This window comes from Choloepus didactylus, chromosome 2, assembly GCF_015220235.1.
Source record: "Choloepus didactylus isolate mChoDid1 chromosome 2, mChoDid1.pri, whole genome shotgun sequence".
Taxonomy (NCBI): Eukaryota; Metazoa; Chordata; class Mammalia; order Pilosa; family Megalonychidae; genus Choloepus; species Choloepus didactylus.
Window position 1 is genome coordinate 83,679,718 of NC_051308.1, and position 24,560 is coordinate 83,704,277.

General features: G+C 36.0%; 1 protein-coding gene across 3 annotated transcripts in view; it reads left to right on the forward strand.

The window, feature by feature from the left end:
- The window catches only part of LOC119526280 (torsin-1A-interacting protein 2-like), a 52,584-nt gene extending 29,511 nt beyond the window's left edge, over nt 1–23,073 (forward strand). The window contains exons 1-5 of one of the 3 annotated variants that reach the window (XM_037825250.1): nt 9,710–9,863; nt 10,542–10,721; nt 12,806–13,324; nt 16,378–16,479; nt 17,831–23,073. In XM_037825250.1, coding sequence (XP_037681178.1) covers nt 10,688–10,721; nt 12,806–13,324; nt 16,378–16,479; nt 17,831–18,603 — 1,428 coding nt within the window. In that variant the 5' untranslated portion in view covers nt 9,710–9,863; nt 10,542–10,687 and the 3' untranslated portion in view covers nt 18,604–23,073. Of the gene's footprint in view, nt 1–9,709; nt 9,864–10,541; nt 10,722–12,805; nt 13,325–16,377; nt 16,480–17,830 lie in introns of those variants that run through there. The other 2 variants (XM_037825249.1, XM_037825251.1) reach the window with 2 other exon arrangements.
- Nucleotides 23,074–24,560: the final 1,487 nt, after the last annotated feature.

The window sequence follows — 24,560 nt, forward strand, 5'->3', positions numbered from 1 at the left end:
GTCTTTTTAATATGACTTCACTTGGCTTGAGAGATTGCAGATTATTCTAGAATACTACACTTCAAATTTGGTAAGAATAATGTTTTTTATTAAAATATTAAGTATTTTGCTAAAATTATTTCTCATGACAAGTGATCTGGGGATTATCTAGTATTTTAGATTGTTCAAGCCATATTAGTCTGTTTCATAGTATGGAAGAATGTATAATATTACTTACGCATTATGGTGATCATTTCTAAAATGACCTTTATAACTAATACCTGTTATTTTATGGCAGGCATGGGAATAAAAGGGTTAGTGGAAACATGCTGGGACAGCCTGGGAAGAAAATAGAATCCACCAAAGAGTTGACTGTCATGGGATGTGGATGACTGGGTTAAAATTCATCTCTTAAGTTATAGGAGAAGCAGCCCAGGAAAGGAGGCCAGACAAAAAATAATTACATGGCCTCCACAGAGTATGTGATAACGTTACAGCTGTCCATAAAAGTGAAGCGAGTAGTACCCTGTCTCCAGTCTCCCCTGGCAGCCCTTTAGTTTCAGTTGAATCTTGGGAATACAACTTGAAAACTGCATGTTATAGAGGAAAAGTAATGGCCTTGGAGCCAGTTGATCTGGCTTTGTATTCTAGTTCTGACTCTATTAAGTGACTGTGGGCATTTTAATCCCTTGGTATCCAATTTCTTCTTCTGTGAAATAGTATAATACTTATCCTATACTGTTGTGGGCTTTAGATGTGATACCATATACCAAACATATGACATAGTAAGTATTTAGGCCTGGGAAAGATACAGGGGAACAAGGCAGAAGCTAGAACTAGGGAATACAGTAGAGTCTTGGTTTTAGGGCAGAGATTAAAGCCAATTGCTAGAACTTGAGGCAGAATTATTGAAAACTTCTTCAGTCCCACCAGTGAAGGACAAGATTCGTCTTGGACCTGGGGCTGAGCTTGTATTTGTGAGTTAAAGGATCTTAGATGTAAAGATTATAAAGTCTGGAGAGATGGATGACCCAAGGCAGATCCTTGTCACATTTTTAGGGCACATTTTAAATCATAATTATTAATAAATCATCTAGCAATTATGTCAATTGTAGTATCTGAGACTTTGCACAATACTGAAATAGGCAGGTTCAGAAAAGTTGAAGGAAATGTGCAGATTCACCCAAGCCATATGTACTAGAGTTACAATTTAAACCTAAATTCGAACATTCCAGATTCAGGATACTTTGTAGTATGTTTGTTCAAAGTTGGGTCCTACAGCTAGACTGACTGAGTTCAAATCCTGCTCTGCCACTTAATAGTAAGATTCCTTTTTTTTTTTTTTTTAATGTTGAGTAATGTTCTTAACCTTTCTGTATCTTAGTTTTCTCATCTGTAAAATAGTAGAAATATTAATAGTACCTCATAAGATTGTTGTGAGAATTAAATGAATTAATATAAAAGGGGTTTGAATGCTGCCTGGCACAGAGAAGGCTCTCAATATATGTTAGCTATTGTTATTGTTGTTGTGTATGTTTTATATGTTGTCTCCATAGCAGGATTACAAACACTTGTTTGACGGCAGCAAGATATTTTCTTTGGTTCCCTAGAGTATAAAAATGCCATCATTCTCTAAAATAAAAGATTGTTTTCTAAAAAGTAAGATACATATTTGACTTGTTGACTCCAGACTGCCATACATTTGTCTTGATGGCTTTTATATCTAAACTGCCATCCTGGTATGATGGATTATCTTTCGCTCTTCTTACCTGCTAAACTTCTAATTTTCCTTTCTTCCTTTTTTCTTTTTTTCTTTAATTTTAGTACTGCAGGTCCTAGTGCTTTCTGATACCTACAACTTTTTCTCTTCCCCACCACTCCATTCCCTCCCCTCCTTCCTGCTCCCCAAGGCAAGACTAGAGTTTTCAGGACAGGAGGAGGATGGGTGAGGTCTTACTGCTCTCCCAGCCCCAATTTTGTTTTCACAGGCAGCTTTTCCTTGTCCTCTTTTCTCCCACCTTGCTGTGACCAAATGTCGAGGAGGCTTATGTGGTTGAAGTTTGCCTCTGTAATATAAGTGCCTTGTAAATGGACTCATGGACTCAGAGTCACTTTTATAGACCTTTACTTTTAATACTTTGCAGTAGAATCTAATATTTTTTATTATTCATCTTTAAAAAATTATAAACTACATCAAACATATAGAAAAGTATGAAGGAATAATATAACAAACACTTGTGTACCCAGATCATTTTGCCACATTTACCCGTTTTTTTTTTTTTCTTTTTTAAGAAACTTAACAGATATACTTGAACTCACTCTTGTTTTCCTCCTCTTCCCTTCTCTCTCTTCCCAGAGGAAAGAACTAAATGAAAGTGGATGTGTATCCTTTCTGTTTATGTTTCTTTTTATGATATATTTATGTGTATGTAAATAATGTATAGAGCAATAAAAAAATTGAACACTTTCAAAAATTTATTACTCAGTAACAGATTTATATATAAACAAGTAATATGCATCAATTTGTAGAATTAACTCATATTTCCCAATTTTATATTTTGTAATCTGCTAAACTTTATTGTGTGACTGCAGTGCAGAGGTCATTCGGTGTATCAGACAACAACATCTACCAGGTTGTAAAAGCATTTACCATTGGTACAATGAGGTGCGTTTTAAAAGACAGCACAGGGCATCCATGTGTGCAGAGGAAGCGGTGAGGCAAATTTTGTCCCTTTATAGATAAGAAGTCCCAGGAAATTGAAACTGAGCGATGCATCGTTCAACCTACTGTGGTACATTCTCCATAAATAGAGAATTAATTTCAAGCCCTGATGGGGACAGTTAAAACAAAAACAATACATTTTGCTACAGTTTTCAAATTCATAGGGAAGTGGCGATGACTGCCAGTAAAAAAGCTACATTTTATTTAAGTGGAAAAATGAATCACCATAACATTCAGATATAAGGGCACCAAAAACTGACATTTCACATTTGAACTTGTAAAGCATTCATAAAGGATTCATTCAAAGTATATGTGCCATATGAAGCAAACTGGTCTTCAGTTCCTTTTTGGAAAAGATACCGTCAAAGGTATCTTTTTTGTACATACTAATGGAATGTTTTTTCTACAGAAAGGCTCCAACAACTCTATTTTCCATCAGAATGAGGCTCTGCCTCACTTCCATTATGCAGTTCAGAAGTTCTTAATGAACATACCCTGTTGTGGATTGGACACACTGTTCAAAAGATTGACCTCCTCTGGAACAGCATCTTCTAGATTTCCCAGATACCCCACCGTGTGCCAAGAAGCTTTATGTTTGTACCACTTCTTCCTCGCAGCCTAGAAGAAATGCCATTTCAACTATGAACAATGATAAGTTACCAAGGGTCTTGAATGAATTGGGTATAGGATTGCTGTGTACATATGGCAGGAAAGCTGCATTTTAAGCATTTGTGAGATTATAGAAATACCTGTGATGGTTCTTTTGCAGATTTTGTTTTGTTTTGTTTTGACCACAACCAAGTTACCGAGTAATACACATTTGAAAGTGTTGAATTCTTTATGTTTGTTTGAAATAAAGTTTATTGAAGATGATCTACATACAATAAAGTATACAGATGTTAAATTTAATGACAAACATAACCACCAACTCGATAAAGATATGAAACTTTCATTACCCCAAAAGATTCCCTTGTACCCTTTTCCAGTCAGTACTGCTTCTCTGCCAGTAACCACTGATCTGTTTTTTATCACCATAGGTCAGTTTTGCTATTCTAGAACTTAACGTAAGTGGAATCTTTTGGCATGCTGTGTATGGCTTCTTTTACTCATACTTTTTAGATTCATCCATGTTGTGGCATTATCAATAGTTGGTTCATTTTTTTGCCACTGTTCAATTTTTTTTAAATCACTGTAGTATTTTATGTTTTAAAATTTTTATATAAATTCTATAATACTGTACGTTTACCTCTTTTTGAGATTTACCCATATTGATAGATGTATATCTAATTCATTTATTTTAATTGCTATATGTATATTACATTGTAAGAATATGACACAATTTTTTTTTATCCACTTGCTTATTGATGGGCATTTAGGTAGTTTTCTAATTTTACCTCATTTTAAACAGTGTTGCCACAGACATCCTTGTACATGTCTCCTTGGGCAAATGAGCACAAGTTTCTCTGGGGTATGCATCTAAAAGTGGAATTGCTGATTTATAGAATATGTGTATCTTGAACTTTAGTATATGTTGCCATATTGCTCTCAAAAGTTGTAGTTAACAGTTTAGCTCATTGCCAGTAGGACTTAAGAGCTCCCTCTCTCCCTCTCCCTCCCTCTCTCTCTCTCTCTCTCTCTCTCTCTCTCTCTGTCTCTCTGTCTCTCTCTCTGCCTGCCTGTATCTTCAGATCCTCAACAACACTTGGTATTGCCTGAATTCTGAATTTTAACTAATGATTATGAAGTGGTATCTCATTATTTTAATTGGTGTTTCTGTGACTACTCTTCTTATATATCACTAGACTTTTTGGGATTCCTCTTTGTTGAACTACTTGCTCATCTCTTTTGCCGCTTTTCCATAGGATTAGATGCTCTATATTTTCTTCTGAAAGTTTCAAAGTTTTGCTTTTTTTACATTTAGGTCTTTAATCTGGAATTCATTACTGTGTGAGATAGGAGGAAGAAATCTTTTTTTCTCCTTTGGATTGTCAGTTGTCCCAGAATTATTTACTCAGTAATTCATTCTTCCCCTTTGTCACTTACCAATTTCCTTTATATTGTATGCATGTTTCCCTATTCTGTATGTGTTGTCCATTTGTCTATTTCTTCAGCAATACCCCATTGTTTTTATTACTGTAAGTTTCTAATAGGTCTAGATACCTGGTAAAGATAGCTCCCCTCCTTCTTCTTTAGAATTATCTTGACTGTTCTTGGTATTTTGCTTTTTTTTGTGAATTTTAGAACCAGCTTGTACATTCAATAAGAAACAAACAGCAGTCAAAAAAGTGTCCTGAGATTTTGTTTTAAATTGCATTGAATCTATAAATTTGGAGAGAATTGACATCTTAATGGTTTTGAGTTTTGCTGTCTATGCATATGATTTAACTATTTATTTAGGTCTTTTATGTCCTTCATGATAAAGTTTATACTTTTCTCTAAAAAGTTTTTTTTTTTTTTAAAGAGCTTTACTGAAGTATAATTTACATAGCACAAAATTCACCCCTCCCTAAAGTTCTGTTGTTAGATTTATTACTAGGTGCCTTATAGTTATTGTGAATAGCATCTTTGCTTTCTAAAATTTTGTCACTGGTGCATAGGAAACTTTTGATTCATTGTTTTCTTGTTTTGAGCTGGCAGGAAAACAAATCTAAAGAAATCTGGAAAGGATTGGGGATTTTTAGTTTCTATCATGAACCAGGATAGGAAAGAAACCCTCACTGCAGTATATGAAAGCAATGAAAAGAGCTGGAAGTCCAGTCGTAGGAGTTTGAGGAAGATAAAAAGGATGACAAGTCTGAGACATTTTCCTAAATGTTTACACCAGCTGAAAGGAGGGCCTGTCCCTAACTTCTCCCTTCCCAATCAGTTTATATATGGCATCACTCTTCTTTGATATGTTTGTTCATTTATTCATATATTATTTAATTAAAATATAGAGTTCTTCCCATATACCATGCATTGTGCTAGGCATTTGGGATTAAACATTTTAATTTGTAAAATTCAATTTTACCAGGAAATGAAATAAGCTACAGTGGCAGAGAGATTCCAAAAGGAGCCTAGAGGTCACTCTGGTGGGTACTCTTACACACAATATAGACAACCCTTTTTAGGTTCTAGTGAATTGGAGTAGCTAGCAGTAAAGACCTGAAACTATCAAACTACAACTCAGAACCCAGGAATCTTGAAGATGATTGTATAAAAATGTAGCTCATGAGGGGTGACAAGGTGATTGGAAAAGCCATATGGACCACACTCCCCTTTGTCTGGTTTATGGATGGATGAATAGAAAAATGGGGGAAGGAAAAAAACAAACAAACAAAGGCACCCAGTGTTCTTTTTTACTTTAATTGCTCTTTTTCACTTTAATTATTATTATTATTTTGTGTGTGTGTGGTAATGAAGGTGTCAGGGATTGATTTTGGTGATGAATACACAACTATGTAATGGTACTGTGAACAATCGAATGTATGCTTTGTTTTGTATGACTGCATGGTATGTGAACATATCTCAATAAAATGAATTTTAAAAAAAATTAAATTTTACCAAAGAATGCTGTGAGGAAAAGCTAGTCTAGCTGGATAGCCTGTCAACTAGGCTATCAAAAAATTTAACACTTTACAAAGCTCTTTCATATCTATATATATGTATGTATATGTATGTATATATATACGTATGTATGTATATGTATATATGTATATATATTTTAATTTTAATTTTTATTGAGATTGTTCACATACCATACAGTTATCCAAAGATCCAAAGTGTACAATCAGTTGCCCCCGCTACCCTCATACAGCTGTGCATCCATCACCACAATTAATTTTTGTTGTTTTTAGAACCTTTTCATTACTTCAGACAAGAAATAAAGACAAAGAAGTGGGGAAAAAAAAAAAAGGAAAAGAAAAAAAAAAGGAAACTCATATTCTCCCATATTCCCAACCACCCCCTCTCCATTGTTGACTCGTGGTATTGGTATATATATTTGTTACTGTTTATGAAAGAATGTTGAAATACTACTGACTGTAGTATATAGTTTGCAATGGGTATCTATTTCTTCCCTATATGTCCCTCTATTATTAACTTTTAGTTGTATTGTCATACATTTGTTCTGGTTCATGGAAGAGATTTCTGATATTTGTACAGTTAATCATGGACATTGCCCACCATAGGATTCAGTTTTATACATTCCCATCTTTTGACCTCCAACTTTCCTTCTGGTGACATATATGACTCTGAGCTTCCCCTTTCCACCTCATTCACGCAGCATTCAGCACTGTAAAGTTATTCTTGCAATGTGCTATGTCACCTCTGTTCGTTTCGAAACATTTAAGTTCATCCTGGTTGAACATTCTGCTTAAACTAATCAGCTGCTCCCCATTCTTTAGCCTCATTCTATATCGTAGTAACTTATATTTCATGTCTTTGAGTTTATATATTATAATTAGTTCCTATCAGTGAGACCCTGCCGTAATTGTCCTTATGTGTCTGGCTTATTTCACTCAGTATATTGCCCTCAAGGTTTTGTCATCAACCCATTTTTTTTTTTTTAAGACGGCTTTGTTCACATGCCATACATTCCATCCTGAGTAAACAATTGATGGTTCCCTGTATAGTCACATATTTATGTGTTCGCCACCCTCACCACAAGGGCATCTACATTTCTTCCACAAAGCAGGAGGAAGAGTTAAAGAAGGTAGAGAGGCAAAAGAAAAAAGAAAAAGGAAAAACAAAACAAAACAAAACATGACAGCTAGGAAGCAGCAAAAGGAAACATAAACTTAAGTCAAAGTAGAATAAAGAGTCAGAAAACACCACCAATGTCAGGTGTCTCACACCCCTCACCTATCTCCCCCTCTTATCTGCATTTACCTTGGTGTATCGCCTTTGTTACATTAAAGGGAGCATAATACAATGATTCTGTTAATTTTAGTCTCTAGTTTACATTGATTGCATCCCTCCCCCAATGTCTCCCCATTTTTAACACCTTACAGGGTGACATTCACTTGTCCTCCCTCATGAAAAAACACATTTGTACATTTCATCACAATTGTTGAGTACTCTAGGATTCACCTAGTTACACAGTCCCAGTCTTTATCTTCCTCCTTTCTTCTAGTGTCTCACATGCTCCCAACCTTCCTCTCTCAACCATATTCATAGTTATCTTTGTTCAGTGTAGTTACATTGCTGTGCTACCATCTCCCAAAATTATGTTCCAGACCTCTCACTCCTGTCTTCTCCTATCACTCTGTAGTGTTCCCTTTAGTATTTCCTGTAGGGCAGGTGTCTTTTTCACAAAGTCTCTCATTGTCTGTTTGTCAGAAAATATTTTGAGCTCTTCCTCATATTTGAAGGATAGCTTTGCTTGACATAGGATTGTTGGTTGAAGGTTTTTCTTCCTTCTTGCTTCCATGGTTTCTGCTGAGAGATCCGCACATAGTCTCATTAAGCTTCCTTTGTATGTGATGGATTGCTTTTCTCTTTGCTGCTTTCAGGATTCTCTCTTTGTCTTTGACGCGTGATAATCTGATTATTAAGTGTCTTGGCATAGGCCTATTCAGATCTATTCTGTTTGGAGTACGTTGTGCTTCCTGGATCTGTAATTTTATGTCTTTCATAAGAGATGGGAAATTTTCATTAGTTCCTCTATTATTGCTTCCGTTCGTTTTCCCTTCTTTTCTCCTTCTGGGACACCAGTGATACGTACATTATTGTATTTTGTTTTGTCCTTAAGTTCCTGGAGATGTTGCTCATATTTTTCCATTCTTTTCTCCATCTACTCCTTTGTGTGTAGGCTTTCAGGTGTGTTTTGTTCTCCAGTTCCTGAGTGTTTTCTTCTGCCCCTTGAGATCTGCTGTTGTATGTTTCCATTGTGTCTTTCGTCTCTTGTGTTGTGCCTTTCATTTCCATAGATTCTACTAGTTGTTTTTTTGTACTTCAGATTTCTGCCTTAAGTATGTCCAGTGTTTTCTTTATAGCCTTTACTACTTTTGCTATATCTTCTCTAAACCTTTTGAATTGATTTAGCATTAGTAGTTTAAATTCCTGTGTCTCAGTTGAAATGTAAGTTTGTTCCTTTGACTGGGCATAATTTCGTTTTTCTTGGTGTAGGTTGTAGTTTTCTGTTGTCTAGGCATCTGACCTCCTAGGCCACCCCAATCAGGTTTTCCCAGACAAGAACAAGCTCAGGTCATAGAAGGAGGAAATATTCAATATCCAGTTTTCCTGATGGTATGTCTTAGAGAATTGACATACCCTATGCTTTTCTGCCCAGCAGGTGGCACCTGTCAGCCTGTCATGGGCTGGTGTAAGGAAGTGTGGCCCTTGGCTCTCCTCCCCCAGGCTCTGGGGTCTGGTTCTGAATGTAAGGCAGGTAGTAGAGCTGGGCCCGTCCTCTTTCTTCTTGGGAAGCTATGCCCCCTACAGAGAGGTCATTTGCATATACATAGATTCTTTGTTTCTCTGACTCTGCTATCTCTACCCTCGTATGGGTCAGAGTGCTGCGATTTAAAAATGGCTGAGGCTTTCTCTACTGCAAAGCACTGCAAGCTGAAAACAGCTGAGGTTTTCTCCACTGAGCCACCCAGGTTGACAGAAGAGAAAGGGACAGAAAGCCCCTAGACTCACCCGTCAGCCAGAGATGGCTCCTGATCCTTGGGCTCCCCGTCCTGAGACAGACACGTCTCCTGACTCTCCCAAGGTCAGTCGTCACCAAAAGCCTCTGTCTGCTTGTTGGGGATTTGCTGTCTGTATTGAGCAGTTAGCATTAAAACCCCAGTTGGAGCTGGGCTGAGGTATATTTGCTTGTTCAGAGAGCACCATGAGGTTTCTGTGAGGGAGGGGCTCTCGGCACGAGTCCACAGTCTTTAGTTACAGATTTTATGCTGCAGTCTCAGTCATTCCTCCCAATTCAGGTTGGTGTATGATGAGTGGACAGTCACATTTGTCTCCCCGCAGTTACTTCAGGTTATTTACTAATTTTTCTGTCGTTTATGAATTGTTCCAGGGGTGGTAATTGGTTTCCACTCCTCTCTATGCTGCCATCTTAGCTTCTCTCAATCCACATATATTTTTGTATTTAATCCCTCACAACAGTCTTTAATCTCATTTTTACAGATAAGTGAAGGTTATCAACAATTTGGATGCTATTGTTTTTGACAAAACGGTATGATTAATTTACTGCTTATAAATTGTCTCTGCTTTTGATTCCTTTTTTATAATTTATAATTTTTTTTATCAGTCTTCTTTGAACATTGTATAAGAAGGCATTGTCTAAAGGGATATCTGTCTCTGTGAGAAAAACACTGTGACAGTGACGTAACTGAAAATGTATATTTAAAAGTCATTCTTTTCCTAATACTTCAAAGCAGCCAGCTTTAGTTTTTAGCTAGCAGCTATGCATTGTTAATGATAAATGAAAGCTCCTGATAGGCAGGGTATGAGAAAATTATATGGGACAGAAATTTGAAGACATAAGGAAGGAATACTGCAGTAATTACCTGAGCAGTGACTTAAATTTCTGGTGTTAGATTTATTTTTTATTTCAGTTTCAAAGCCATTCTCTTTGAAGATTCTGGTCACTTCGTTTTACACTCTTTCAACCTACACTGGAATGCATTAGATTATGGCATCTATGCAAGTTAATAGTCTGAAGCTTTTTTCTGTTACTAGTCTAGGATTTGGTATATGATCCTCATGAAAGCAGGAAAGCATTTTTTCTTCACTAAAAAGTTGCAGAGAGGAAATATTACCAAAACCGGATTTAGTAAATAAGGCTGATATATTGGCATTTCTCTGTTGTATATATAAAAGGTCGTTTACTTTTTTTTGCATTTTATTTTAGTCACTGTATATATGACTTGTATCCTGGGTCCACGGGAAGCATGAGTCTGTTGGGACCTGGGACAAGAAGAAAACAAGACATCTTCACAAGGAAAACCAGACACTAACTAAAAGTATCCCACACTCTGAAGGAGATAGAACACAAACATGACCGACAGTGGACTTAGGGATCCTCAAGAGGGTAAGACTAGTTTGTACAGCACAGAGATTTGTGCTGTAGGAAACTAGGGCTATGCTAAGAGAGAAAATCTCTGATGACTAATGCCTAAAGTTTTGAAGTAAAAAAGAAGTTAATTCAATTAATATACTTTTAATTTGTTATGATTATTCTTTCATATTTACTGAATTTTATCACAATACTAGGTCCTAATCTTAATACAAGGAAGATAAATGTGTTAGAGACTCTAATAGTAGGATCCTATAATATTGGGAAAAAACAATGCATTTTAAAAAAACATGGTAGACTAATTTATATTTATAAAATAAAGAAAAGCATAATGAGATATATATTGAGGGGATCTGTCAACTATAGGGAAAGATAAAATTTACGTTCTTCAGTTCCTCACCCTTCTTATATAGAGAGGATATGAAATAGGCAAAATATGAAGTAGATTTTTCAGAAGAGAAAGAGGATATTTATTATAAGTCTTTTATTATGGAAAATTTTAAATATACAAAAGTAGAACAGTATAATGAATCCCCATTTACCCAACATCTCATCTCAACTATTGTCAACATAGAGCTGATCTTGTTGCCTGCCCTTTATTATTTTAATGTAAATCCCAGACATATAATTTTTTTGTTAAATACAGTTTTATTGAGATATATTCACATACCATAAGTCATCCACAGTATACAATCAGTTGTTCACAGTACCTTCATATAGTTGTGCATTCGTCACTACAGTTAATTTTTGAACATTTTCCTTCCAACATATCATTTTTTTCTGTAGTTTATATCTTGTAAGATGATTTTTTTTTGTTGAACATAACCAAAATAACATTATCACACTTAAAAAATAAACAATTATTCCTTAATATCATCACAATCAGTCAGTATTCATATTTCCCCAATTGTGCCTCCCCTACCACTTTCTCTCATTTATTTATTTATTCAACAGTCACATTTACTTAAAGCAGGATCCAAACAAGGCCACACACTGCATTTTGTTGATATATCTCTTAGGTTGTTTTTTTTTTTTTAACTTTATTATAGAAAGTTCCAAACACATATAAAAACAGAGAAACATGAAATGAATCCCCATGTACCTAACAACCAGCCCCAGTTACTTTCAGCATATGGCTATTGTTTCATCTATACCCTCTCAATTTTCCCCCCTCCCATATCATTGAATTGAAACCAATTCTAGACATCATATAATTCTAGCCATAAAATTCTTGAATATGTATCTCTAGATGATACATATTCAAAAGATGAGCAGTAATTCCTTAGTATCACCAAAAAACTTTTGTTCACATTTCCCTGGTTGACTCATAGATTCTTTTAAACAATTGATTTGTTCAAAACTGGATCTAAACAAGTTCTACACATTGCATTTGATTCATACATCTCTTAAGTGTCTTTTAATCTATAGGTTACCTGCCTTTTTTTTTTTCTTTTCTTGCCATTTATTTTTATTTTTTGCCATTAATTAAGAAACAAAGCCTTTGTCCCTTGGAATTTCCCCACTGGGTTTTGCTGATTACATTCCTGAGGCATAATTTAATATAATTCTCTATTCTTTATTTCTTTGAAACTGGTAGTTAGATCTAGAAGCTTGATCAGAGTCAATTTTTTGGCAGGAGTACTTCATAGTGGTATAGTATACTTCCTATTGGATTGTATCAAGAAGCTGATGTCTGGTTTTCCCTCTTTTTGTTATGTTAAGATTGATCCATGTATTCACATGGTTCATCCATTATTAAATTCCCATCAACCTTTTGCCTCATGGTTTTAGCTGCCATTGATGATCATTGCCTAGATCCCTTATTTCATTAGGGAAGAGGATGTATTTAATATAACCAAAAGTTGGTTCTGTCATTCAACATTCTTTTGCATCAGTGTTATTTGTTAGATGTACTAACATGATAAAATTTTTGTTCATTTTAATTACCTTTAGTGGGAGTCAAGAGAAATAATGATTAGGCAGAGTGGCTTGTGAACCACAAAAATGTATATAAATGTTATTTATTAATTAGGGGCCTTGCTAAAATATAAAAATATAGGGAAATATTTTTCAGTAAAAATTATAAATTTTTATTTCAGTAGACTCTCAAAAGGATTTGGAAAATGACCCATCAATAAATTCCCAGGCACAGGAGACCACAATCACAGCAAGTGCCACTGAAGAAGCTCAGACCCCAAACCCTGCCTCTGATCTTAACAAAAACCACCAAGAGGTAGAGGCAGTAGGTCCAGGAAGTGCAGATACATGTGATAAATCAGAGAGTCCAGATGAAACAATTGATGGGAAATATCCAAAGCATAAAACAGAGCCTGAGAACATCAGGAGTTTTCCAGGTGGAGAACAAGGGCATCTCCTTCCAGAAAGTCTGGGTGAAGAACCCTTGGATCCAGAGCCTAACAGTTCTCCAAGTGACAAGGTAGGAGGAGCAGATGCATACTTAGGGAGCAGCTCTGCAGACCTTCCTGAGGAAGCAAGTGATAGACTTGGAGCTTCACAGGAGCCACCTGCATCAGACTCCCAGGGTGCCCAGGGTCCTGGCCATTCCACTGCGAGTCTGGAGAGCCAGAGCACACTGAGAAGGCGACTGCTAGTGCCAGGTGAGAGAACCCACTGAATTACTGTCCTGTGTGTATTGCTTTGTTACTGAGATACAGCAAAAGTCGAGGCCCTTCTATTCGGTGAACTTTTGTTCACAGGATTAAAGTGAAATGGAGAGAACTTTTAAAAATAACTTCTATAGAGAAGCAGGAGCTTTGACATTATTTGCCTTTGCATGATTCCATCTAATTTTTAGAGTTTTTCTTTGCACATGCTATAATATATACCTGAAAGCAGTGTCTGTGAGTGCACATTGGTAGTCTTAAATCCTAACCCTAGAGAACCTGCTATAGATGTTTTACTACGCATTCACCGCATCTGTGTTCTGTAAGGAATTGTTTCTGGGCCCTTGGTTCCCTAACCACTCCAACTGGTGCCAGTCTCCACCTCTTTCTAAGCAGGGCAAGGAGAGGGGAGGGAGGGAGGGATGAAGCTCATGAACCTTATAAAGATGGGTATAGAGGAAACCCTAGACAAAAGTGCTAAAGGGAGTGCCTCTCTAACTCCTGTCATAAGCATTACCCTTGCTCCTTCTCTCCTTGCCCCCTGTGCTCTCTCCATTTCAGTGCCCTCTTGCTGTCTTTAGGACTCTCCAGAACATATTTTTTTCTGCTACACTCTGTGCCCCATATTATCTCCCTTTCTTCCAACTTTAATTCCTTTAACATAAATTGTGATAAAATGCAAGTTGACTAAAATAAGTTAAAAGCAAAGTTGAGGCTTTATTGGTCAACATTTGTGATTCTTGCACCTTCAGTACACAAACATAATGTGATTGCATTAAAGTGCTGAACTGAAAATGTATCTGTTTTGTAATCTGACCTTTTTGCCTCCCTGTCTGACACCTTCCTACAGGTTGCTTTTGGGAGGTAGACTTTTTTTTAAAATTAGAGGAAGGCCTCCTCAGTCATTTTTGTTTCCTGAGTGACCTCCTCATCTAGTTTCTGGGGGTACTTAATCTCTTTTTCTCCTTGCTGGGCTGAATGCTTTTATCCTGAAGTCTCAAACTACCTAAGTCTCAAGAGAGTGGAAGTGAATACCTCTTTTTATTGTTGTGACAAAACACTGCTTATTGCTTTGTAACTAATTCTGTTCTTGTTTTGTTTTGTTTTTGCTATCTATGAAGTTATTAGACTGACTGTTGTACATTCTGAAGGCTCTTCAGTGACTCAAGGAGTAAGCCATTAGGAACTGAGTCAAGGAACTAGCTTGGCACCTTTAAGTCCTCATCTGGAGAGCCTGAGAACCTCTCCATTCCAACTTCTGCCCTGAAGACAGGACAGTGGATTGGACTGGAGACCACACGCTCTCCTGACCCCTCCCCTCCCCTCCCCTCCCCTTCGGATACCAAGCCGAAGGTCCCCAGAAGCATAATTTAGATCTTTAAACTTAAGACAAGTTGTCATCTAAGAGAGTTCTGCTTACTTTTTATTCCTGACTTTTTTTGCAAAACAATTATGATTATACACTCAATTAAACATTCATTATTTGTTGACACTTTCTACATGCCAGGCCCTAAATTCTAGGGATACAAATGTGAGTAACACAGTCTCTTTTCTTGAGACATTTATTGCTAGTCATATGTGCCACATTAACTTTGTTGAAATGTTGTTTAATCTTCACTAGACTCCCATTCATATATTCTCAGGCCTCAGCATTCACTGCTCATGTAGCAGAGTTGCTCACTCTTAACTAACAAAAAATAAAGGGAATATTTTACTGTTTTTGCTGTTTGAGGTCATTGTTCCCAGTTAAAATCTCAACTCTGGTTACCATATTCTGTCCTTCTTACTGCTGGGAATAGTCTTTTCAGACTGTGAAAAATTTTGTAATACCTGGAGACTGTGATTCATAAAATACCTTTTCATTAACACTTTTTAAAAAGGCCGGCCTTGAATTGTTTTTACCTTTCCAAGTAAACTTTATTCAGTGTGTCCATCCACTTCATAGACAGCTACTGTGTGCCTTTAAAAAGTGTTAAAATCCAGTCCTCCAACCCTTTTTAAGTTCTAATGAATTGGGGTAGCTGGTGGTGGATACCTGAAACTATCAAACTACAACCCAGAACCCATGAATCTTGAAGACAATTGTATAAAAATGTGGCTTATTAGGGGGGACAGTGGGATTGGGGGGGCCATGGGGATCACAACTCCCCTTTGTCTAGTTTGTGGATGGATGAGTGAAAGTGTTCTTTTTTTTACTTCAGTTGCTCTTTTTCACTTTAATTATTATTCTGGTTATTTTTGTGTGTGTGGTAATGAGAGTGTCAGGGATTGATTTTGGTAATGAATGTACAACTATGTAATGGTACTGTGAACAATCGAATGTATGATTTGTTTTGTATGACTGTGTGGTATGTGAATATATCTCAATAAAATGAATATTAAAAAAAAAAAATCCAGTCCTTATCTTCAAGTTTACAAACTTAGTTAAGAAGACAAAATCAAGTGTTTTAACAATTATCTCTCTCAATTCACATGTAGCTAATTCACACATTTTGGGAAATAAAGCAGTGAAAAAAATAAATACCTTTTAAAAATGATTTGTTTTCAAAAAACATAGTCTCAGTTGCTGCCTCTGAACTTATTGGTGCCTCTGTCATTTGTATACTTGGGGTTTGTAAGGAGCCATGTGAGAGAGACTTGAGCACTGGAATTAGAGCATAATTGCCTTATGTTGCACCTTGTATACAAATTCTTGAATTCTTTCTTAATTTTGTACATTTTGTTGAATCACATTTTAGATAGGTTCAGATGCAATATTAGAATGCTTGCTTCTTTGTCCTTGATATAAGTGCCAGTGGGAAATGGTGAATTTTGCAAAAGTATCCTTAAATGAATTTTACACATTTCATTTGATTCTACTGTGTAGAATACAAGCAATATTGAGCCTCAAGGAAACGACAGGGAAAAAGTTTGCTTTGCAAAAAAAAGAGAATTTTACAAAGTATAGAAATCCTCTCAGTCAGTTAATTCTGTGGTAAGAGGTAGAAAGGTGTACACACTCTCCTTAGTGCACCGTTTAAAATAATATTTTCTTTTTTTTTCCCCAGAGGCTGGAAGTCATGAACAAGAAACACAAAAATTGGAAGAAAACAAAAAGCATGCACAGGATATTATAAGAAAGATTAATAAAAAGGATTTTTGGAGCCATGGTGAGAACAAACCTCTTTTTCCTGTAGTGTTCATTCACATTCAGAAATCTGCTGTGAACAGTGCCTAGATTACTAACAGATGTAAAGTTTTAACACTGTGTTAATATTTTTCTTAAATGATTAACAATACATTATAGAAAAACAGAGCAATAGAGTTTTAGGATTTTTTTCCTTAAGGTTGCTACCTGATATTTTTCTGTGCTTTACAAAATGGGAATTCCCACAGTAAGAAGGTCTTCTCATAAACAAGACACTAAAACTACCTTTTCAGTTAGAGAATATTAACTTCCCAAGTGGCATGTTTAAGTTCTGATCCTTAGAAAAAAAATGATCTGCTGCAGTTTGGAGGTACTTTGAGAAGATGGAAGAATATCTTTATAGCTCAATTCTAAATCACATCATTAGTTATAGAATGATGAATACCTAAACTCAGCTTTTACCTTTTTTAATAATAAAGAGTACTGTATATTTTATTACTACTTATAAATCTTGTGCTACACATCTTTTATATTAGTATAATTAATTATAAACTTATATAAGTATATACAAGCATTTTTTTTTCCTGGAGAGCCAGTTGTCAAACATTTATTAGCCCACCACTCACTCATGGGGTACAGCCCTGGAATTGGCCTTTTTCTTCTTTTCTGTGTCTGCTTCCTGAGACTTGGAACTGTTGGAAGACAATTCTCCATGCTTTTCTCTCATTCCGCACATCTTGTGAGCAGAGGCACTGATAGTCTTTCTTCCACATCCTTTTCAAGGATGTTTGTATAGGGAACAGCCAAGGAAGATAGAGATTGTTTTTCTATCTGGAGTGAAGGAATGTTTGTTTACAGTCCACTATAATAAAGCCAGTGTCTCCCGTTAGGGTTTTGTTGCCACTGCCCATTATAAAAGACTCAGGTTCCATAAAGCTGGGATTTCTACTCCTGCAATACAACCCTCAATAAATGCGGGTATCCCCTGGCCGCCTATGTCACCCTGTGGGTGTGAGCACTGAAACCAGTGTAAATGCTGATACTCTGATTACTGCTATTGCTTTGAGTAATAAGATCCTTTATCTCTGATCGTGGAGTCTCAGGTCTTATGCCCTCATCCATGAAACTGTGGCAAGCTAAGGTGTTAGTTTGTAAGTAATCAGTTTTTATCTTTCAACAAAGATGTTGTATCTTCAAATAATTAAATCTTAGATGATATTAGAGGAAAAGATATTTCTGATAGAGTTTAATAACAGAAAGTCTAAAGGATTTAGGAAAAAACCCAACATTACCAGTATCTCTACCAGTATTTCATTTTACCACATGCTTTGTTTCTGACTCATGTTTTCTCTAATTTTCTCTTTCTCCAACAGGGCCCATCTTTCTTGCCTTCCTGGCTATGGTTCTGATTTTTGTTTTGCTAGGCTCTATTAGTAGCTACTATTCTTCTCAGGCTCAGCAGGTATCCAAAAATCCAGCTTTGGAGGCCTTCTTGGTTCAGTTCAACCAATTGAAGGATAAATTTCCAGGCCAGAGTTCCTTCCTCTGGCAGAGAGGACGTAAGTTTCTGCAGAAGCACCTCAATGCTTCAAACCCCACGGAGCCAGCCACCATCATATTTACAGCAGCTCGAGAAGGAAGAGAGACCCTGAAGTGCCTAAGCCACTATGTTGCAGATGCCTATACCTCTTCCAAGAAAGTCTCTGCTGTTCACATTGATGGGGCTGGAAGAACCTTGCAGGACAGTGACACAGTCAAGCTGTTGGTTGACATGGAACTGAGCTCTGGATTTGGAAATGGCCACAAGGCTGCTGTGGTACACCACTTTGAATCCCTTCCTGCAGGCTCCACCTTGATCTTCTACAAGTATTGTGATCATGAGAATGCAGCGTTTAAAGATGTGGCCCTGGTCCTGACGGTTCTACTAGAGGAAGAAACATTGGAAGCAAGTGTAGGTCCAAGGGAAACTGAAGAAAAAGTGAGGGATTTGCTCTGGGCCAGGTTTACTAACTCTGACACTCCTAGTTCCTTTAACCACATGGATTCAGACAAATTGAGTGGGCTGTGGAGCCGTATTTCCCACCTGGTATTGCCCGTTCAGCCAGTGAGGAACATAGAAGAACATGGGTGTCTTTTATACAGCTAAGAACACAGTTAGTTATAGAAGACATAGATTTATTTTTAAAAGTCAGTTTAAAAGCCTTCCATTTATCTGGAAGGAGGTTGAAAAATGTGAGGAAATATCCTGAAAAGCACAAATTAAGTTATTTTAGAAAAAAATTCATTTTTTTGCTTTTTGTAAAATCTTTCTAGTCAAAGTGTGACAAAGCTAAAAATTGATCTGACTTTTCCCCCTTGTCTTTCAGATAAATCAGATTTGACATACAGCGTGGTATATATAATTGAGGATTTTTTAAAAATCCAAGGGTATAGCAACACAGTCATTGCACAAAAAGATAGTCTAACTTCTCAGAATAACTATAGAGTGATTTTTTTATTTTCTTGAGTGAGACCGTAATTATCCTTTTTGATCATTTTTGGACTCGGACTAAAGCAATTATAGTAATAAAGCAATGATAATATTTAGAAAATTTTTCTATATCAAATATTTTAAAAACTCACTTTAATAACTTGGTTATGCAATTTCAGCTTTTACTAATATGCACTTTTGAATAGTATGAAAAAAGGAATTGAAATCAATCAAATGTTTAATGCTTACTGTATGTAAGGCACTGTGCTTTTATTCCATTAATGAGCTGAGTTAAAACCCACAGTACTCAATAAATGTTCTTAAAAATTGGAAACAAGGAAATTCTTAAAAATCTTTACTTCAGCTTTCTTGAATGATTTAGAGCAGTGATTGTCAAACTGCCTACCTGCAGATTTAATTGGAACAAAGAATTCCACTGATAATGAAGTTTGAAAACTACTATTAAGTGGGAAAACATCTCAGAAGATAAGAAATGGGTAGAAAAAAATGAATATTAAAATTTATGAGTAGGAAGAGTGAGGATGACATATAGGTTTATTGTGTAGAAGTGCTGTTCATGAAAGATACTAGAATGTATGAACATTTACTGGCATGCTTTTTGGTGCTTTGGTTAATTTCTGTCTCCACTAAATGGAATTTTGTAATTATCCAGGATAAGAGTTTATGTGTCCTTTAAGCAGAGCATATTTTGGTAGCCAATTTGATAAATTTTGGTGGGCACATTGGCATAACTTTACAAAACTTTCTGCTATGCGGTGATGAAACATTATATAATGTGGCTCATTTTTTGACCAGCCAGTCAGAAGTAAGAATTGAAGAAATTCAAGAAATGTTATATTTAAGGAAAGGAAACAGAGATGGTAGATAGATTCTCAGAGGTATTAAAGGCCAATATCAGTTGTTGGACCATGTTCTGTGATTGTAAGAAAGATTGAGAACAGTGTTTATGGAGACAGCAGTGGTTGATTTGTAGGTGAGCTCTGAAAGCAGAACTAGTAAGGTAAATGATCTTGACCTAAAGAAGGGTCTGTTCCATTACATGTCATATCTAGGAATAATCACTGTGATCTGGAATGTTTCAACTAGATTTTGGCCTCTACTCCCACAAGAGGATATTTGTATTCACATATATAAGAAATCATGTGAAGGGATTAAAATATGGAAGGATTTTAGGAAACACTAAGAAGATAGAGGGTCTTCACTGATACTAAAAAGAGATCACAAAGATATGGGGGAAGAATCTAAATACCTGCCACAGGAAAGACATACATCTGTTCTAATCAAGACCTTAAGTTGTGCTCAATTGAGTATGGGGGCATACAGAAAGAAACAGGACTTTGTGGAGGAATCTTCCAATAGATTTGAGAAAAGACCTGAACAAAAAAAGTATAGGGAATATAATGCGTCAATCCAAATAAAATCAGGGAAAGTAGAAGAAAAATCATATAACCATATTCAAATTTTTTTCTGTATGTCTGCATCATAGATGCTGTCATATCACACAAAACCAATGGTGCCTTATAGAACTATTAAATTGGCCTACTAACTTCTGCTACCTCAGCTCTATAAAGGGACCCATATGTAGTTTGCATATCTGATTTCTATCAGTGACTCAGATCACAGCTGAAACAGATTCTTGTTGCTTCATTCAATTGAATATGGTTTTTCGTCATTTCCTTTCAATATAATTTAGGAAAATAAATTTCTAAAAGTCACAATGCTTTGACTGTTAATCCTTTGCTAAAAACATTTTTCCTTCCATGTTTAAGTGCAAGTGAGACTGCTTTCAGTTATCTGTCCATTAGTTCAAAAATCATTATAAGAAGCAATGTATCAGAGGGCTCTGGGTCTTCTCATGAATAAAATGATTATTTTAAGGCATAAAACTATATTTTTAATTGTACAAGTAATTAAAATCTATTTTCCAATGGATTATTTCTATTTTTTTATATTGTTCAAATTTTCTTTGAAAATTTCTTAGCATATCTTTCAAAAGTGTAATAGATAATTTGCTTGCTTGACTTAAAAAAAAAGATTTGTGGGCATATGATACCATATATGATGATACCTAAACATCACCTTTTAATTATTATCATACGACAACTTTCATTACATTATATATTAATATAAATTGCTTCTTGAGTAATACCAGAGTTGTAGAAGCAACTGGTAGAATCAGAAACTATCTCTGGACCAGGGTGTTTTTTTCCCTCCTTAGGGTAAACTTTAGGTTTTCCGGTTAGTTTCCTGAGGTTGGCAGAGATGTTTCAGGGTGTTCACATCAATAAAGATAGTAATGCTATTTGTTTCTGTTTCTATTTTTTAAATTGATAAGTAATTGAATTTGAAAGCCTTTTAGCTTAGGGTGGCTAGTGAAGCTCGGCATGCCTGTGAGCCATCATTCATTCTCTCAGCTAATCACTCAGTTGAACAAGGTTGGCCACTCAGGTGGTTTTGACCCTTCACACAGTTTTAACTTATGCTTTTATCTGTTATAAACAGGAAGCATAATGAGCATTGATGTTAAAGTATAACAAAGAAATATGGCATGTGAAAGTGATAATTCAGCAAGATGATCTTCACTAGCTTGCATATATAACTTGCATTTATCTGACCAAAATTTTTATGTAGCCCATACAGGTCAGTAGCACTTCAAAAACTGCTAAATAAAAAATATAATTATTATATCTGATTAGGGTTTTCTTTTAATAGAAATAAAGCCTATATACATTCAGTTTATTTGTAGAGAAGTACTTTTGTATAGTAACATGAAACTTTTTATCATTTGATAATAAAACATAGTTTTATTAAAAATAAACCAGCTCATCTTTCTAAAGAGCCCACAATATATCATTTTATAAAAGCAGTTTTTATGTTTTTCATGTTGAACATGTAGTTAAATTTCAGTCTTCATTTTAATGTTTTATTTCACCAATCTGAGCATAATATATTTCATTTTAAAATGTATTTGTTGAAAAGTCATGGGGGTAGTGTTTTTTTTTTTTTTTTAAAGTAATGAAGTACCTTCAATTCTGTGTATCACCTGTTCAATGGGAAAGTTAATGTTTGCCTTTATGTATGTATTATGAATATTGATTATATATGAGATTATATAGACTGAAGTTTGTTAGTCACAAAGATTAGGAAATCCTTGTTGATAATAATATATTTGCAACGAAGACACTACCAATTCTAGAGAGAACCAAATAAAGTTAAGATATCCATGTAAAACACATCTATCCATGTAAAACAGTTTCTCCACATGACTTTCAAATACATCTTACTCCTATTTATGTTAAGTTTTAGGCATTAGGTTGTGAAGTAACTGCTGATATGGGCATAAATTTGCCTGATTCAGACTGAAACCGGGCTGTGAACTTGTTTCCAACTAACATACTGCCCTATAATTACACTTCTCTATACAGCATTGCTTCTCAGCCTCTTTTTAAAAGTATATATATAAACTAGTGAAGAGAAAACACAACCGGTATCTCCTAATCTGTAAATAATCTGTAAAGACATAAATAAATTAGTCTTCCTTGCCTTTCAGTATTACTTGCAGTGTCTATTTCAGCTTGTTTTGATGTTTTTAAAAATCCGTAGATTGGTTCCTGTTTTGGGAAGTGTTCTCCCACTTTTTCTCATTGAGGCTTATAAAATATATTTTGCCCTCAGCTAAGTGCACTTACATGAATCAAAAGAACAGTTTGGATTTGGGGGTTTGGGAAGCAGTGGGCTAAGTAACATTGCCATAGAGAGTGGTTGACAAGAAGGTGTTGAGCTTGCTGCCCCTGGACCACAGCTATCCCAGCCTGCCTTCCCCCTGTGCCCAAACTAGGCCTCACGATCCTTATCAACACCAAGCTTCAGGCAACTGCTCCGAGTTGATCAGAGATGAGGTGAGATTTAAATGTTTGTCATTCTGTCAAGAAAGAAAGAAGCAACATACTGCTTTTCAAACCCGAGAGCATTTTGCTTTTTCCAGTATTAATGCCAAATTTCTAGACATTCCCCTTCTTATGTAACTGTGATTGCTTTTGTGTTTGTTTCTTATGGATGTTGAAGAATGTGCCTTATTCAAATTAACTGTCTGGTTATTACCAAAAATAAATATCCTTAATTTTTCTCAATTGAGTGATTCTTGATTAAAGTTCCCAAAGCAGCAAGTTCATAGACATGGACCTATGATCATTAATGGTGAGAAAGGAAGGCCTTTGTTTGGCAATAAACCGAAGAGCTAAAGAATCCTATGTAGATGGGGTGGCACTCCTGGTTATCAGTGAAGTGGTGCGGTGCAGACCCTGTGCCTAGATCTGCAGTCCTCATTTAGCATCCTTCATGCTCTATTTCAGGAGGCCGCCTTGAGTAGGGGAGACAGAGTAGAAAAGTATGTAGAGCCCTGGGAATTGCTTCTAACCCGGGTTGAGCTGATCTTGAGTATGGACATCATCCATCTTGGGTGTTAGGAGGGTAGTGGTGACAGTGAGAGTTTCTGTCCTAGAATATTGCAAAGTGAGAATTGGAGCAGAAGTGCCTGAATAACCCATCTCAGCCTCTCACCTACTCTTCTCCCAGCTTTCTACCCTCTCTATTTCCTGACTAAAAACAAAGGACTTATTAATATTTTATAGAACAGTTTTCTAGCAAATCTGAATTGAATTTTGAAAATCTGATTTTTTTCTGTCTGTTTAGAAAGATGAGAACTCTCAGGAGTCAGCATATCTTAAAAGATGAACTTTTAGTAAAATGGGCTAGAATGAAGGGATAAAAGAAGCCAGAGGGCAAAGAACCTAGAATTTCCCAAAAGTCATTCCAGACATCCTCGGTAGGTTTGCAGCAACATGATTTTTAAAAAATACATAAATCCACCACAGTGGATGTTATATATATTTCTAAATAGATGAGAACAAACTGAAGCCTCAGTACTCTAAAAAAAGGAAGAGAAGAGCCATAAATGGTTATATAGTTACTGTAGGAATTACAATTTTAAGTAGAATACTATAAAAATGATGTCAAATCTTTGATGCAAAAGCAGCTCCATGAAGTTAAAGTGAGAAAGCTGCTTTAAGAAAAGGAAATAAGTAGGCAGTTCCTATTTTGTAAATGAGGCAGTGCATTCACTATTCTGGAATCCACCTGGGTGGTATATGATTTTAGGGCCTGCAGAAGGCCCCCATACACACACACTTGCACTCAAACTGTCTTTTGACTTACAGGCTGCTGCTTTTTAAGATCCCTAATTTCTTATTATATAAATCAATTTTTAAGATGAACCACTCACTGAGTTAGCATTCCTCTTTACGCCAAACACAACAATAAAATTTTTTCAAGGGAAATTTAAAAAGACAGAGCCAGACTGAAAAATGAGAGATATGTCTTAGAGGATCGGAAGCAGAATGGTGAGTAGGGCTGAAGCAGTGGGCCTACCAGACTCTGAAGGCAGGCAGGGGCTGCTGGGACCTCTGTGTGAGGCCCACAGTTTGGTCACTTCAGCAGGATTGCTTGTTGCCAAGTCCTGCAATGTTGGTATCACTATCTGCAAATATTCAATAATTCTTTTATCTTAAGCAGCCTTTTAAAAAAAAACTTGTTTGAATGTCTTGTAGAAGTAC